This window comes from Pelmatolapia mariae, linkage group LG15, assembly GCF_036321145.2.
Source record: "Pelmatolapia mariae isolate MD_Pm_ZW linkage group LG15, Pm_UMD_F_2, whole genome shotgun sequence".
Taxonomy (NCBI): Eukaryota; Metazoa; Chordata; class Actinopteri; order Cichliformes; family Cichlidae; genus Pelmatolapia; species Pelmatolapia mariae.
In genome coordinates this window covers 30,167,420-30,182,917 of record NC_086240.1, presented here as the reverse complement: position 1 = coordinate 30,182,917, position 15,498 = coordinate 30,167,420, and the positions used below count along the sequence as shown (strand labels likewise).

At 41.3% G+C, this 15,498-nt stretch overlaps 1 protein-coding gene across 1 annotated transcript in view; it reads left to right on the top strand.

Moving 5' to 3' along the window:
* Nucleotides 1-5,861: 5,861 nt before the first annotated feature.
* Nucleotides 5,862-15,498, top strand: part of enah (ENAH actin regulator) — a 133,151-nt gene continuing 123,514 nt past the window's right edge. Inside the window, exon 1 of the mRNA XM_063494884.1 lies at nucleotides 5,862-6,237. Coding sequence (XP_063350954.1) covers nucleotides 6,233-6,237 — 5 coding nt within the window. The 5' untranslated portion in view covers nucleotides 5,862-6,232. The remainder of the gene's footprint in view (nucleotides 6,238-15,498) is intronic.

Genomic DNA, 15,498 nt, shown 5'->3' with positions numbered 1-15,498 from the left:
ATTGTGTTAGATGTCACAATAACAGAGCTGGTGAGGAGTGGGCGTTGTGCTGACGGTTCATTCATCATCGGTGAGTCAGTCACAGCTCAGTCACTCGAGTGGATGACTTGTATTGATTCCGGATTTTAGGATGGATGGTGCTAGTGTTTCAACACGTACGCACCCACGGGGACTCCATCCTCACAGAAGAACACAGCGACAGGCCCCTTCATGAACAGACTGACAAAACACAGGCTTTTAGCATGAAGAACCTGCATCTCAAAGGCAACATTGCAAACTATAGCTGCCTCTAATGTTGTGGTAAAAGTCTGTTTGTCCTTTCCACTACATACAGTTTGATAATGATATTTCTAGGAAGCTGTTAGATGTCCTAGAAGAGGATAATAGAATGTGTAATCTGTTATGTTTTGGGATTTGCCACCTTCCACTTCCAGTCTACAAGAACTATAGAGTCAGGTCTTTCCCTTCGGCTAGTTTAAAACCACAACGACACACAGGAGTGGTTTGTGCACTTATACAATTCAGGGAGGAGGAGGATCTCCTTCAGCTACATAAAGAAATAGTCCTTTCAGTTTTGTGGACTAACTGATTCAGCCTCACCTCTGATAAGCTTCTTTCAGCCTTTTTGTGTGTCAGTAGCTTACAGGACTTCACTTGATGATGGACATGTGATATATCCCACACACATATGGCTGAAATTCAAGCAACCAGTTAAAATAGAAACACTCGCTGTGGCTGCGGATCTGTAATGGTGACAACAGGATGACAATTTTGCGTCTCGCTGACTTGCACATTAATAATCGGCAGGGATCAGCAGTCAGCGTTTTTACCACACAAGCATGAACTCTCACATCAGTCCACTCACACATAAACACACACCCGCAGTAGAGAGAGTGACCAGCAGTAAATCACACAGCTTGTGTCAGGCACCACCTGTGGCAGAACATCAGCTGTCTGTGTTTCTGACACCCGTTTGTCTTTGTGGGGAGGGCTACAAGTTGTTTTTGTGTGTGTGTGTACTTGAAAGTAAAATCCTCAAATGTATTTTCTCAGTCAAAGACATTAATAAAAATTCCCATCAGAGTAGGGAGGGATTCTTTATGAGACAAAGCCTGTTAAAAGCTTGAGAACCACTGAATCACACCAAAGTCTGAATGTTTCCAGCTTTCATTTTACAGTGTGTTCAGAAAGCATTCAGATTCCCCCCACCCCCGAAATATCACATTTACATAGCCTTTGGCAAAAACACTTGTTAATTAGATCATGTGCGACACATTTCTCTTGATCATTGCTGAGATGTTTCTACACCTTGATTAGAGTCCACCCGTGCTAAACTCAATATATATATATATATGAGAGCAAAAAACAAGCCCAACAAGCACCCTTCCGAGAGCTGGTCACCCTGCCAAACTGACACTGACCTAAATTACTGGATCGGATATCGGAGAGAAATAAAAAATTAAATATCAAGAAAGCACTTCACAAAACTTGCGACATGGCGTAACTCAGCTCATAACCTTAGCACATCGGAGCAGTATGCGTCACGTGATAGAGCGGCTGTGGCGTGCCAGACCTCTGTCTGGTTGAGCATTTGGAGCCTTGCTGCCAAACCGGCATTTCATCTCCGAGAAATTTATCCCAGAGAGAAGTAAAGCAAGTGTGTAAGTTCAGCTCGGAATGTTTGTAAAGCATTCCCACATTAAGCATAACAACGGATATATGTAGCGACTGCCCCTCATTCTCTCTCTCCCTCTCCTGTTGCTACTTCAATCATGAAACTGATCAATGATCAGCTGATCGGCTTTTCTGTCGTGACTCCCGTCTCTCTCGTTTGTTTTTGGCCCACTTTGCACCAGAAAGAGGAAACCAGCGGCTGAACAACAGCAGCACGTTTAAGCTTGATAAGCTGTTGTTAGAATTTATTTAATATTAGTTTCTACACCAGGATCCTTTTCTACGTAGCTGACGGCTGGTAACTGTGCAGGGGCGGGTCTAGCAAAGTTTTGCCAGGGGGGCAGGTAGGGCATTAACAGGGAAAAGGGGGGTACTAAGAAATACTTATCTTTCTTATTCTCATTTAAAATGTCTAGCTTTTAATAAATAATTATCTGAATCTTACACCCAAAGTTTTAATCTGATGTAAAATGTATAGAAGTCCATTGCTGTATATAGTAACTATTAAGTCTAATATATACCCTAGTAAGCAATAGTACTTTTTCCTTTGGGAAGGTACCATCTGTGCAGTCTGCAATTCTGTTGAAGAAAGATGTTGAATCTATTTAATTATTGTAGAAAAAGAATTGATTTCTGTGCATTTTATTTTCCTTACACATGCATTAAATTAAAGTTTTTTTTTTTGTTTTGTTTTTTGTTTTTTGTCTGTCCCATTTGGTTCTTTAGCCGTCAGAATTGTTGTCTGAAGACCAACAAGGATACCAAATGGATTTATTTTGCCAAATGGATCATCATGGCATTGCCGTATTGGTCCATTTGATCAACCTTTGTTGTTATTATTTATTTTATTTTCAGTTGTTACAGATGGGACAGACATGACTGGGGGATAGGAAAGAGAGGAAGGAAAAGAAAAACAGAAAGGAAGAGGGACAGTGAGAAAGGGCACTTACAAAGACAAAGAGAAAAAGAAAAAAAAATCTCCTGGATCAGCTGTTGAGAGAAAAAGAAGAGAAAACAAGCAAAAAAAAAAAACAAAGCAACATACTAAACACAACACCATCCCGTTAATCTAGCTAAACTAATCTAGCTAAACTAATAAAGGTTATCTTAAGTGTGAACAGCAGTAAATACTAAATATTGAATGTTGTTGTGCAGCACACAGGACAGACAGCGCACAATGTGCTTTGAAGTAGCAGCTAAGAAAGGTGTAGTTTATGTCTACGAACAGTGAACACCCGTGTGCACACCTGTGTGGATCAGCGCGCTTGTATACAAAAGGTTTCTCCATGTAACGGTCTGCTAGAGGGTGTGGGGGGCCATAGCCCCGTCCCCCAGGGCATGAAGCAGGCATGGAGAAGATCCAGGCTTCAGACATCCAGAGGCCCCAGAGTGCGAGAGCCCAAGGTGGACCACCGGAAGGGCATCCGTGCCACCCTCCTGGGAAGGGCTGAGGAGATCCCCAGACGAGGGGTCACCCAGTAGCCACGGAGCAGAAGCCAGAGGGGGCTGCACTGGCGTGCCCGCCGGCTCTGCCGGCAGCCAGCTGTGCCAGAGTGAACCGAGCCGCAGACCCCGAGGCCGGAGGCCCGGGGGGTCCCCTTTGCCCCGGAAGAGGCCTGACCGAGCGACAGGCACCAGGCCCCGCCAAGTAGCCACCGAGAGTGAGCTGGTGCATACCTGAGCGCCCAGCCCCGGACACCAAGAACCACCAATGCACCGACCCCTGAGGGCATCAGTCACTGGCAGGGAGTGTGGTGAGGGGAGATAGACCTCCACACTTTGGAGGGCCTGGGTGTTCCCAGAGAGGTGGAGTCTAAGACCCGACCTGACATATAGACACAGACAAACAGGCACACACAGTCTTAAACATGCATTCCCACCCTCATGCACACATATACAAACACTCAGCACTCACCCAACGTAGTAATAGACATACATGGACATGTACACACAATCACACTCCCCAAACATACTCTATACCCCGGGTCCAGGTACCCTCACCCCCAGAGGGGGAAACGGCACCCAGACCCAAGAGATGTGACCCTTTCCCCCGGGGTGGAGGCAAGCAGACCGCCCCAGGCTCCGCGGCAGCAGGGAGGCCCATCGGACAGCCAACACCTCCTCCCAGCCCCTTGCCCCGATGGCTAGTAGAGAACGGGGGTGTGTGAAGACCCCATACCTTTCAAATTAAAGTTGATTACGTTGATTACGCATCACGAGGCGGAGGGTGGGGGGTGGTTCCCTATTTTTTTTTTTTTTTGCTGGGAGTTGGCAGCCCTATTAGTTAGGTTGTTTAATATTTCTGCTAAGTACTCTTTAAAATACCAGAATAGGGAGGATGGTGTAGGTTTAAGTTTATTAGATTGATCAGTACTGTTGAACAATTAAATATTTTGGGTGCAGTGTATTTTTTGCATACAGGTATAACAGAATAGCTTTAGTTTAAAAAAAAAAAACTTGACTATGAACTTATACAAAATGCAGCAAGATATTAAAAAAACTGTTTTATTGATTAAAAAATACACTATATCGGATTCATATCGGTATCGGCAGATATCCAAATTTATGATATTGGTATTGGTATTGGACATAAAAAAAGTGGTATCGTGCCATCTGTAGCTTAAACCACTCAGACTGTGACCAAACATGATTCTGTGGTTTGATTAAACTTTGTGGCCTCAGTTCTAAATATTATGTCTGAAGGAAACCAGGCAGAGCTTATGACCTACTCAATATCATCCCTACAATGAAGCATGGTGGCATCATGGTGTCTGGCTATTTTTCAGCAGAAGGGACTGGAGACTAGTTAGGGTTTAGGGAAAGCTGAAAGTAGAAAAGTACAGAGACATCCTCAGTGAAAACCTGTTCCACAGCATTCAGTACCTTACAATTACTTGAAGGTTCACTTTCCAACATGACAATGACAACACAGGAGTAGCTTAGGGACAACTCTACGGATGTCCTAGAGTAGCCCAGTTACTGACCTGAACTCTATTGAACATCTCTGTAGAAACCTGACAATGCCGACTTTCATCATCCAACCTGACTGTGGGGAACGAGAGTGCCACAGTGACTCTGTGTTTGGAAAAATCTCAGAGTCATTACATGATCTATAAAGCAGCTGTGGGAGTGGGGGGTGATTGCCAGCTGGGAGTTTTTTAGTTTTTCCCCAGGAGAGAGTTGCTCTACCTCCACCTGAGAGTAAAGACTGACAAAGCAAAACACAACAAAACAAACAATAAGAAGACAAAGAGTTGGGAAATAAATGTATAATGGTTGTTGCTTGCTTGCTTTCCTACTGGTTTCTGTTAGACTGACTAACATAATTACATAATTAAGACTTACATGTTAGTTATCAAGGGTATGAGTAAAATGTTGTGAATGTGTGTAAATCATAATGAAATCCATTTGAACTATTGTCTATAAGTCCAGAAGTGTGTAAATTAAGATAAAGAACAAGGGAGTATTATTAAAGACATAACCAACTCCTTACAGGAACCAGTCAACGCAGACACACTGAAAAAGTTATCCACCTCAGTTGTCAAGGGCAACCTGTACGTGCGACGTCTGACAAGCTGCGTAAATTGCTGCATTCAGGTACAGTGCGACATAACAAACTTATGCCGGCTCGCATGAAAAAGAAGAAGAAGCAGCAAGCCGGGTGCTGTTGCCTGAGTTATGTTTCGAACTAAATTAGCCTTCTGTTGTGTTTTCCAAAATAAGCTTCATTTTATAAAAGGTACAATACATGAAGAAACCTGGACCAGTCCTAGATTGAAATGCATTAGAGGTTTCGACGACAGCAAAGTTGGTGGTAGAACACATAACTTGCAAGTGAAGAAAGGTTATTAAAACGTTATTTTGGGGCAAACCTTTTAAACAGTTTTATTACATACGTGCTGATGCTAGACATGCCGATTTTTTGTCCATGATGTAACCATTTAAGTCAAAGTTCGTTTAGAAAAACTGCCCCAACAAGTGCCTGAAGGAGTTTCAAGACGAAAGGCAGTTAGCGAAAGGCAATACTTTTCTGTAGAAACACCTGGCGCTGGTAAAATTCATTTTTTGTTTGTTTGTTTTAGGGAAGGGGGCATATTTATTCCCGCGAAAATTCAGAGTAGGAACTTACAGCGGGTCCTTAAACGCAGCACATGTTGCGGCCAGCAGCCAGCGGCAGCAGACCGGTATCCGAGCGGCACAGCGCCGCATCACACAGAGCTGAGTGCGTCAGAAACAGCCGAGAAACGCTGCGATTCTCCGCTTTAGTTCCCAGTGACTCAGTGCCAGCAGCGGAGCGGCGATGCTCTAGAACATGTAGAAGTCGACTGTTTCTTTTTAAGCCACCATTTTCTTTTTTATTTTCCTTTTTTGTACTTTTATCGGATAGCCCGCAAACTGTGAAACCTCTTGTCACGCCGTCGTCGGGAGTCCCCATTCATCTTAGGTCGCTTGTATCGTTGAACCGAGCGGCGAACTTTGGTGAAAACTACACAGCAACTCAGCCGTCGTCGTTATTCAAAAGACTCTGTGACATATTTGGCCTGACACCACTTTCACCATGAGGTAAGAAGCCCCTGTCTTCATTCTGAAATAATGTGAGAGGAGTGAGTGGTTTGGTTTTTTTGGGAGATGAAACAATGAAAACTACAAAATAACGCCAACTTTGCTTCCATAACGGCTTGTATCGAGTCACCGGTACGCGCCTGCTTGCAGTGCCGTGTTCGCCTTATTAGAGGGTGTTTGTGGTCAGGTTTTATTAATGCCAGCAGGCGCGTTCAGCTGAATCTGAATTTGTGCTGCATTTGTGGACGTGCATGGGTTTGGAATGGCGCTCGCTTATTCCTCCTGCTGCTGCTACTCCCACTCTGCATGAGAGAGGATTATCTTTCAGCGGTGCTGCTGATGGGGTAGCATTTATTTGATGCCAGATCATGATTGTCACACACGCGCAGAGAAGCACACAGAATAGCTGGTAAATAAACGCTAGCTCCATAGACACCCAGTCTGAGCGAGTCTGGTGGCAAATGGCGAAGACATATGATAGCTGCTTAAACACATAGTGCAGTTCTGACATGTGTCATGAACTCGGGAGGACACGGGTTTGACAGTGTTCGTGCAGCAGGTTGGATGTACCACCTGACAAAACCATCATAGCTTACCATGTGTGGCTGTTATGTAGCGTGGATGAAGTCTCTGTTTTCCATTAAAACATGATATCTTCTGAAGGGAAAGCCTGTTCTTGCAGATACTTTGAACGGCTGCTTATTCTATGGAGGTCTATTTGTGTCCAAATTCTTTTCAGATATCTATTGTGCAAATTGTATTTACATCCTTTCAACTTTACTTCACTTATGGCAAAACACTTTTTGACAAGCAGGTTGTGCTTGATGGTGTCTCTTTTGACACAAACATGTGTCAGTGCTTGTTTAATGTGGAGGTAAGACCCATCCTACACTGTGGTGTTTGGTGGTGACATAACAACGTGGGCTTTTGTGTAAGGAAAAAAAGGGGAATGTTGAATGATGTGCAACATGGAAACAGATGGTAAGAAATCTTTTAACCCCATAGAGGAAAAAGGTGAATGAATTCTGTTAGTAATGCTGTGATGTGGTGACCACAGGAAGTCAGTGATATTCAGTGACAGCAAAATAATCGCTGATGAGTCTCAAGTTAAATGTTTCTCAACTCCAAGGTGAGCATCTGAAGTGACTAGAAATTACTATTACTAATGGTAGAAAATGGGCTCTAGTTTTGTCTCATTCATTTGGCAATAAAAACACTGCTTATGTTTGGAGAAGTGAGTAACTTACAACCCAACTATACCATCCCCACAGTAAAACACGGTGGTGGGACTATTATGCTGTGGGGACGCTTCAGTGCGTTTGGAACTGGGAATCTCATCTAGAAGGAAATATGAATAAAGAAGGATATGTGAAGATTTTAAAAGAGAACCTCAAGCAGTCAGGAGCAAAAGTGGGTCTAGATTATCGCTTTAGTCAGAGAAATGACCCAAAACATACGCCACTTCTTGTGAAGAACTACATCCAGAAGAGCAAAGTGAATGCTACTGACTTGAATTCCTTTGAAAAATCTGTAGAATGAACTGAAGACCACGGTCCATGCCTGAACACCATCAAAGACCAATCGCTAAAGAAGAACGGGCTGAGATCTCCGTAAACGTGTGTGAGACTTGTTGAAAACTACAACAAACAACTGCAGGCTGTTATCCAGGATAAAAGGATACACAATTGACCATTAGCATCAGAGGGACTCAGAAAAAAATAACAATAAAAAGTAATTAAAAGTAAAATAATGTAATACAAGTCATCAAAACTTTGATGTTTGGCAAAGCTGTTAAAATTCCTTACAGTTTAACAGGTTAATAATTGTGTCATCATCCGTAGTGAGTGTCCACATGAACAAAATTTCAGCCTCATATAGAGCTGAGTGTGGGAGTGAAAATGAATGCTGTGTTACTTTACTCTCTCTGGGGGTCATGATGTACAATGCATTTCTTGTGGCCTTATTTTCCACGATTCGGTGTAACATTGTTGCACAAGCCTTGAGGTTCCTGAAATGCCTCCTGCATGAGCAGCCACACTGTAATGTTACCACCAAAGTGTCAAGGTTTAGCACTGGCCTTGTTTAGATACATCATGCATGAAAGCTGTATTTTTTTGTATTTTTTAAATTTTTTTCTTCAGTTCATGTAGAGCTGCCATCTCCACAGGAATGTGTCCTGAAGAAGTGTTGGATTTACTTGATTCTGTTTGACATGGCTAACATAGCACGGCAATGTTTGTCAGACATTTCCTGTTGCATGTTTCATTTGTGATGCTCACATTCATCCAGACAAAGCTCAGTGTCAAAACTGCTTCTGTGGACATTTGAGATCTTGATTTTAGTGTGTGTGTGTGTGTGTGTTAAGAAGTGAGACATGCAGTGTGCAGGAGGCCTGCCTCCTTAAAGAAAGCCCTTAATTGAAGCCAGCTGTTGGAATCTCTCTGTAGGCCAAACTGTGGTTAACAATAGTTTTGGTTGTTTCAAAGAGCCGCATGTTGTGTCCATGTCCCAGAATGGAAACCGCTAACTTCTCATGTCTCTCATTTTCCCATCCTCTTGCTCATATTTCTTAACAACTCCCTCATTAGTTGTTTTTAGTCTCTTATGAGCCCCTGAGCATGTCTTTTAAAGTACAAGGAGGAGCGCTGAAAATGAACATCACCAAACTGCAGATAGCAACAGAGAAAAATAAAGGCTGATGTAATTTTTAACACAAGTTGTTTTCAGAGGCAGAAATCTTGTTTAGAAGGAATGTATTTGTGTGTCTGTATCATAGAACAGGTGTGTGGACGAGTGGCTGCCCCAGCTGCTCGGAGCTGACTCATGCAGGACACTTGTGTTTGGATTTGTTGTTGGGTTTTCTTTTGTTTGTCCTTTCCTTTCCTTCTCCCCCATGTGCCACATGGCTGTGACCACATGAACACCCCAAAGTTATTATCCCATTGAGTATTCAGTACATGCTCCTGGAGGTGAGTATTAGCGAGCCATTTTCAAAATTCTCCCCAGCAAAGCTCTGTTCAATTTGTGCACACAACTTGGTCATATTGCCATATTGGGGGGGGGGGAGTTTGTTCCAATCATCACAGCAAAGAAAGCAGTTTGATTATTTAACTCACAGCTGGGAGAAGGTGACGGTGGGTGGATGAGTTGACATTTATTTTTGTGCCAGCCACGTTGAAGGGTTCTCCCCCCCAATATATTTAAATTTACAATAAGATATAAACCTTTACAATATATTTTTTTAGATGACTAATTAAACTTTTTTTTTCTTTCTTTCATAAAACATTTTGGCTTTTAAAATGGTAACTGCTACTTTGCAGAGGCCAAGGAGACTTACTGAAAAACCCAAACTACTGACTGTTACTAAAGAAGTGAACACAGCCAAGTCTGGAAATGCAGTAGTGCCTTAAACCTGCATTCTTTCCAACAGCCATCCAGGGGCTGCTCTTGTGGTTGCAAAATGTAGTGAGATTGTGTAAAAGTATGAGTGTGCAGTGTTCTTGGTTTCTCAGTCACATTCATCCTTTGCTTTTGATACCAAGGTTTAAAAACGGCGAAACTCAAGTCTTCAGAACATCAGTCCACAAACTGATTATATGGCTTTAGCAGTCTTTTATGTAATGTCAATAACTCAGACATAAAAAAAAGAAGCTAATATTCTTTTTTGTTTTTTTTAAAAAAAATTACAATACAATACAATTTTATTTATATAGCACGTTTAAAACCAGTGGGTACACCAAAGTGCTTCACAGTAAAAATAACAGTAAATGATTACACTGAACAGTAAGTCATTAAAACAAGGTAAAATAGAGAAAGTAGAGAAAACAAACAAAAAGCGTTAGTAAGTAGAGATAGGGAGAGATCATGATTATCCAGAGAAATGAGTAGCGATACAGCAATTAATGAGCGGTGAGAATTAGCGAATCGGAAAAGCCAGGTTGAATAGGTATGTTTTCAAGTGTGCTTTAAAGGATTGAATGGAGTCAGAAGCACGAATGGTAGCAGGGAGACTATTCCAGAGGTTTGGTGCTACAGAGGCAAAAGCACGATCACCCCTAGTCTTCAAACGGTGCCTGGGCTGGGCCAGAAGTAACTGACCGGAAGATCGTAAAGAACGGCTGGGAGTATAGAGACTGAGGAGGTCGGTGAGATAGTCAGGGGCAAGGTTGTTTAGGCATTTGAAAGTAAGCAGCAGAACTTTAAAATCAATACGAAATTTAATAGGCAGGCAATGTAAGTCAGAGAGCACTGGAGTAATAGAGGCAAACTTTCTAAATTTGCAATAAAAAAAATTAAATACAATGAAGAGGTTATGTGAGTGGTTTGGTTTGTCTGTTTGTTAGTAGAACTTCTCAGAAAGGTAGGGAAATACAATTCCAGTTTAACCATAGGTGAGGTTAGGCCCAGTTTACAAGTGATAAACTTCAGCTGAACGGATTTCGGATTTGGATTTCGGAATTATTTGAAGGATTCTTTACTGTTGCAAAATTGGGCATTTTGTGTCAGAACTTAACAAATTGATATCAAACTGGGTAAAAAAATAAACAAAACAAAAGGATTGAGAGATGGTATTGATGACGTTAAAACGCCTATTGATTGTTTTACATCTGTGTCTTGCTAGATCCAAGAACTTAGTTTATGAGTTCTTAATGAGGTGCATGTGTGAATGCTGGAAGATGTTTAGCAACATGGCCTCGTCCTGACTCTTAAGGTAAAAGGTACCTGGTGAATGGTCATTCTTAAACCATTAGGAGGAGATTTTTTATATAATGCTCGTCAGCTTATTCTTCCATGTTCTGTCAGGGCACACATACCACCGATGCCAGCTTATCTCTGGCTGTTTGATAAGCAGCACTGTAAAGGCGATGGGGGGCTGTGAGGCGTCACAGTAATAGTTCTTGACAACTGCTGAAAGGCCACGTGCCTCTGAGGCACTACAGGTTCACGCCACAGATGAATGGCAGGAGCTGAGGTCAGACTCCATGCAGCTTGGAACATTTTAATGTAAGTGTTGCACTGGAGGAACTGTTTATGAAGAGAAAAACACCCCCAGTCCCTCATGAGTTGAAGCTGGACTGCAGCCAGCTATGGTATCTAGTCCAAATGAGATATTAATGAAGTCATCCTAAGGCTAATTTGAAATTGGAATAAATGGAATACACTTTACGTTGACTTAAAGACTGAAGACACAGTCACTGATTCTGGTCTCTTCTTTGGGTTTATCGTATCTCAGAGAGTGACATAGAGTCAGGGATCCTTTCTTCATCTTTACAGGTCAGATTAATAGATTTTCTGACAATAATATTACAAGAAGTCTAAGGAGCTTGGAAAGAAAAGCATCTGGACTTTTTTAAGTTGTCATCAGTTGTCTTAAAGAAGTCCAGACGCTTTTCTTTCCAAGCTCCTTAGACTACGATGACCTGGATGATTGAGAACCTTCACAGACAATATTACAAGAACTGTGATTTGATTACTGGGACACATAATGGCATCGCTCTCTGTTAATTTGATTGTAGCAGTCTTTGTCCACAAATCCCAGGGATTCAGCCCCCCCTGTCTGTGCCCTATTGTAGAAATAAATGTGACCTCTAAAGGAAAGTGAGGAATTGGTAGCAAGCTCTGGAGGCACATTTGGCCTTCTTCCCCTCTAATACACAAGCTGATCGCAACCTGGTTTTCAAAGTTTGAATTTTTCAAAGGCCTTGTCCAGACTGGAAGTACAATGGTGTGTCTGTGTCCTTTTTTTTTAATTTTTTATTTTTTTTATGAACTTTTTGAACAGGCCATTAACTTTATAAATCTTTGGGATTGCTATTTTTGTATTATGGTTTCCATGTAAATGCAAGGACTGGTCCAAGTCTCCCTCCAGATGCAGAGTGAGGGCTGCAGAGCTGCTGATGTGACCTTGTGTTATTGTGATACCTGAATTGTCATATAACCTTAAACATTTCCTATAAAATGTTAGAATTTATTATAAGCAGACCAATCAGCTGGAAGAGTGTCAGCTGACTATAAAGCCAAATGCATAATGTTGTCTGTTTATTGATGGGGGTGAATTGAACTATAAAATGTGAAATGGGACAGGAGAATAAAGGTATTGTGCCAGAACAATTTCCTTTTGAAGTTTTTGGGGAAGATTTTGATCTCCTGGCGGCTTGCCATCATCTGCCCCTCATGCTTTCTCTCTCCCCAATTTATTTTTTTCCCCCCTTCTCCTCTTTCTGCAGTTGCTGTCAGCCAGTCCATCCTTAATCTCACATTCTCATTTCTCTTCCAATCTGCTCCAAAAAGGCCCGCTTTGCAGTCTTCTCTGACCCAGGACCCCCCCCCCCCCCCCCCCCCCCCCCCCCCAAAGTTTCCATCCATTTGATGTTCCAGATGAGTTTCATCCCTCATGACTGAGGTCTTATGCTTCGGCCGTTTGCTGGATGGCTGTTTACTGAGGTAAAGTCAACCAGAGGAGCAAAGTAATCATACCGTGGATTTGTGGCTGACACAGGGCCAGCTCTCCCAGGATTACTGCTGATTCACTACAGTAAAAGATGTGACATGGAGCTCTTAGTATTAAGTCACCATAGGTAACATATTGCTTTACTTGGATGTATATTAGGGTATTTTTAAGGTCGCGACAGATAAAAAGACCAATTAATGTCTTTACCATAACCATGGCCTGGTGCTGCTTCTGAAAGTTAAGTGCCTTGCTCAAGGGTGTCTCAACAGTAATTTATAAAGAGAGCATTACTCATTCATTTTATACTTCGTCCTTGCTGACCTTGTGATTCACATCACTGGCCTCCTGCTTAGAAGCTCCCTTCTCTAATCTGTAAGCTACCACCAGCCATCACGTCCTTGGTGTTTTTCTTCCTGCTGAATGATACTTGTGTTTAACTCTGTGCCTTTTCCCTGTATTTTTCTGATGAGTCACTCCATGGACAGTCAGGATATTACAGACCAGACTGAGAAATGATCTCCTTTTTCTCTTCAGTGGTAGTTTGCTGCTTTTATGATTAGTATTTTCAGGGATATTTTGTTCCTTTGAGAAGTGGCAGTAGACAAATAAAGCACTTAAAATGCATTCCTACTGATAAACATTTTAGCAACGGAGACAAAAATAGCAGTCACATACTACCCAGAGCTGAGCAGGTAAGAGATCTGGAAACAAAGGCTGCTGCAGGCAACTATTAATAATTCTTCAACAGGTTCACCTACAGAGACCTTGTGACTTCTCCTACCTTTAGATTAGAGCAGTGGTTGGGGAACTCCAGGCCTCGAGGGCCAGTTTCCTGCAGGTTTTAGATGTGTCCTTGATCCAACACAGCTGATTCAAATAGCTAAATTACCTTCTCAACATGTCTTGAAGTTCTCTAGACGCTTCGTAATGAACTAATCATTTGATTCAGTCGTGTTGACCTGGGGTGATATCTAAAACCTGCAGGACACCGGCCCTTGAGTTCACCACCCCCGGATTAGAGCCTAACCGATATAGTTTTTGTAAAGACTGATGTGGATATTTGGTGATTTACAAACCCAATGTTCTACTGCATCCATCTCTCTATAGCTTAAATTTGTTATGTTTAGTTATTTATTTACTCATTTACAATGGTCTCGGATCCAGCTGGTTATTTATGATATTCCAAATGTGTTTTGCCAACAGAAGTTTTAGAGTGTCCACCGGTTGATAAACTTTGCAACATAACACTTATAACTTATAGCTTTTAGCTAATATCGGCTGATAATATACATCCTAAGGAAAGGGCAAAAGCACAGTGCTGCAAAGCAAGAGCATATGTGTTGTAAGCGGATCAAAAAATGAGAGCTATATAAGGAAAAAAAAAAAAAAGTAGGACTAGAGCTCAGTCAGCATGTTGAATGTCCAATTGATGAATTTTAAGCTAACTGATACTTGATATTATGGGGGATGGCAAAAATAAGATGCATAAAAATATATTTTTTAATTAAGGTTGACACAATACAAACAACAACATCAATGAAATAAAAAGGAAGAAGTCTAGCTCCTATATTAATGTTAATGTTTTATTCGCCATAGCTGCTCGCTGCTAGCTTATTGATAACTTTACACACAGCTATTGTTCCTAGCGGGTAATTGCTAATAGTTAAGCAGTTAACATTAAAGTGTGGGCTGGCCAGATTAACACTTTTAACTGCTTAATACGTCACTGCTGTTGAAATGTGAAGCTTTACTATGGTCTCTAGTTGCCAAGAAGCATTGAATTGGTTTTGGCATCCCATGGGGCCTCAACACTTTAGTATGATACCTGTCTGCTGCTTATCTGCTAATGTCTATCTCTCGAGGTCACTAGGTTGAAAACTATACTGGCTGGAAAAAATTGGTGAAATTGAGATTTATTAACGCTTTCCTGAAATATTATGCAAATGCTAAGTTTCTAGCTTTTGAGTGTGAAACACTGGAATTATTTGACACTTTTTTTTTTTTTTTTGTTTTTTTTTGTACAATGAGTGATACCAGCTTAGTCATAATTAAACCCTGTTTTGACATTTACCAAGAAGCGGCGTTACCCAAAGATAAATGCTGTTTGACATTTAACTGTGAAATGAGTAATGATTTGGTATAAAATACTTTTCTTCTGGTTAAATATGGAACATTTTACATCCAGAAAGTGTATTTCTTTATCTTAAATATAGCTTTTGTAGTGTTCATGTTAAACTCCATCATGTTAAACTCTGATGTCATTGCTCCTGCTGCTGTTGTGTTTTTTTGTTGTTGTTGTGTTTTTTGGGTGAAAAACAAGGGGCTGCTTGGGCCTAATGCATGCATCCATGCACCTTAACGTGTTTCTGTTGCTGGTTTATTTTTAGTTACAAATGTGAGTGCGCTTACATGGTGACAACTGAGTGCTGCAGAGTTGGAGACTAAACAAAGTGTTGATGATTCTTTTTAAAATCTTTTTTTATTTATTTAGGGTTTTTTTTTAGCGTGGAGTTATTTGAGTTGCTCGGTGAATTGTTACAGCCCGTTTGTGTTTAAATGTGCTAGTGTATGACTGTGTATGCATGTCTGTAAGCATTTAAAGGAGTAACAATGAAGAAATGCGAGCATGTCATGTAATTAGCCACCTGTAATTACTGTTGATGATGATTTGGTGTCCTGCTCAGTGGCTCAGTGATATTGGTCCAGGAATTTTTTTTTTAATGGCCTGTGGAGGAAGGACCCCCCCAAGCCTTTAGTTTTATATATTTTTTTAATATTATCATTGTATATTATTATATTATTTTTAATAT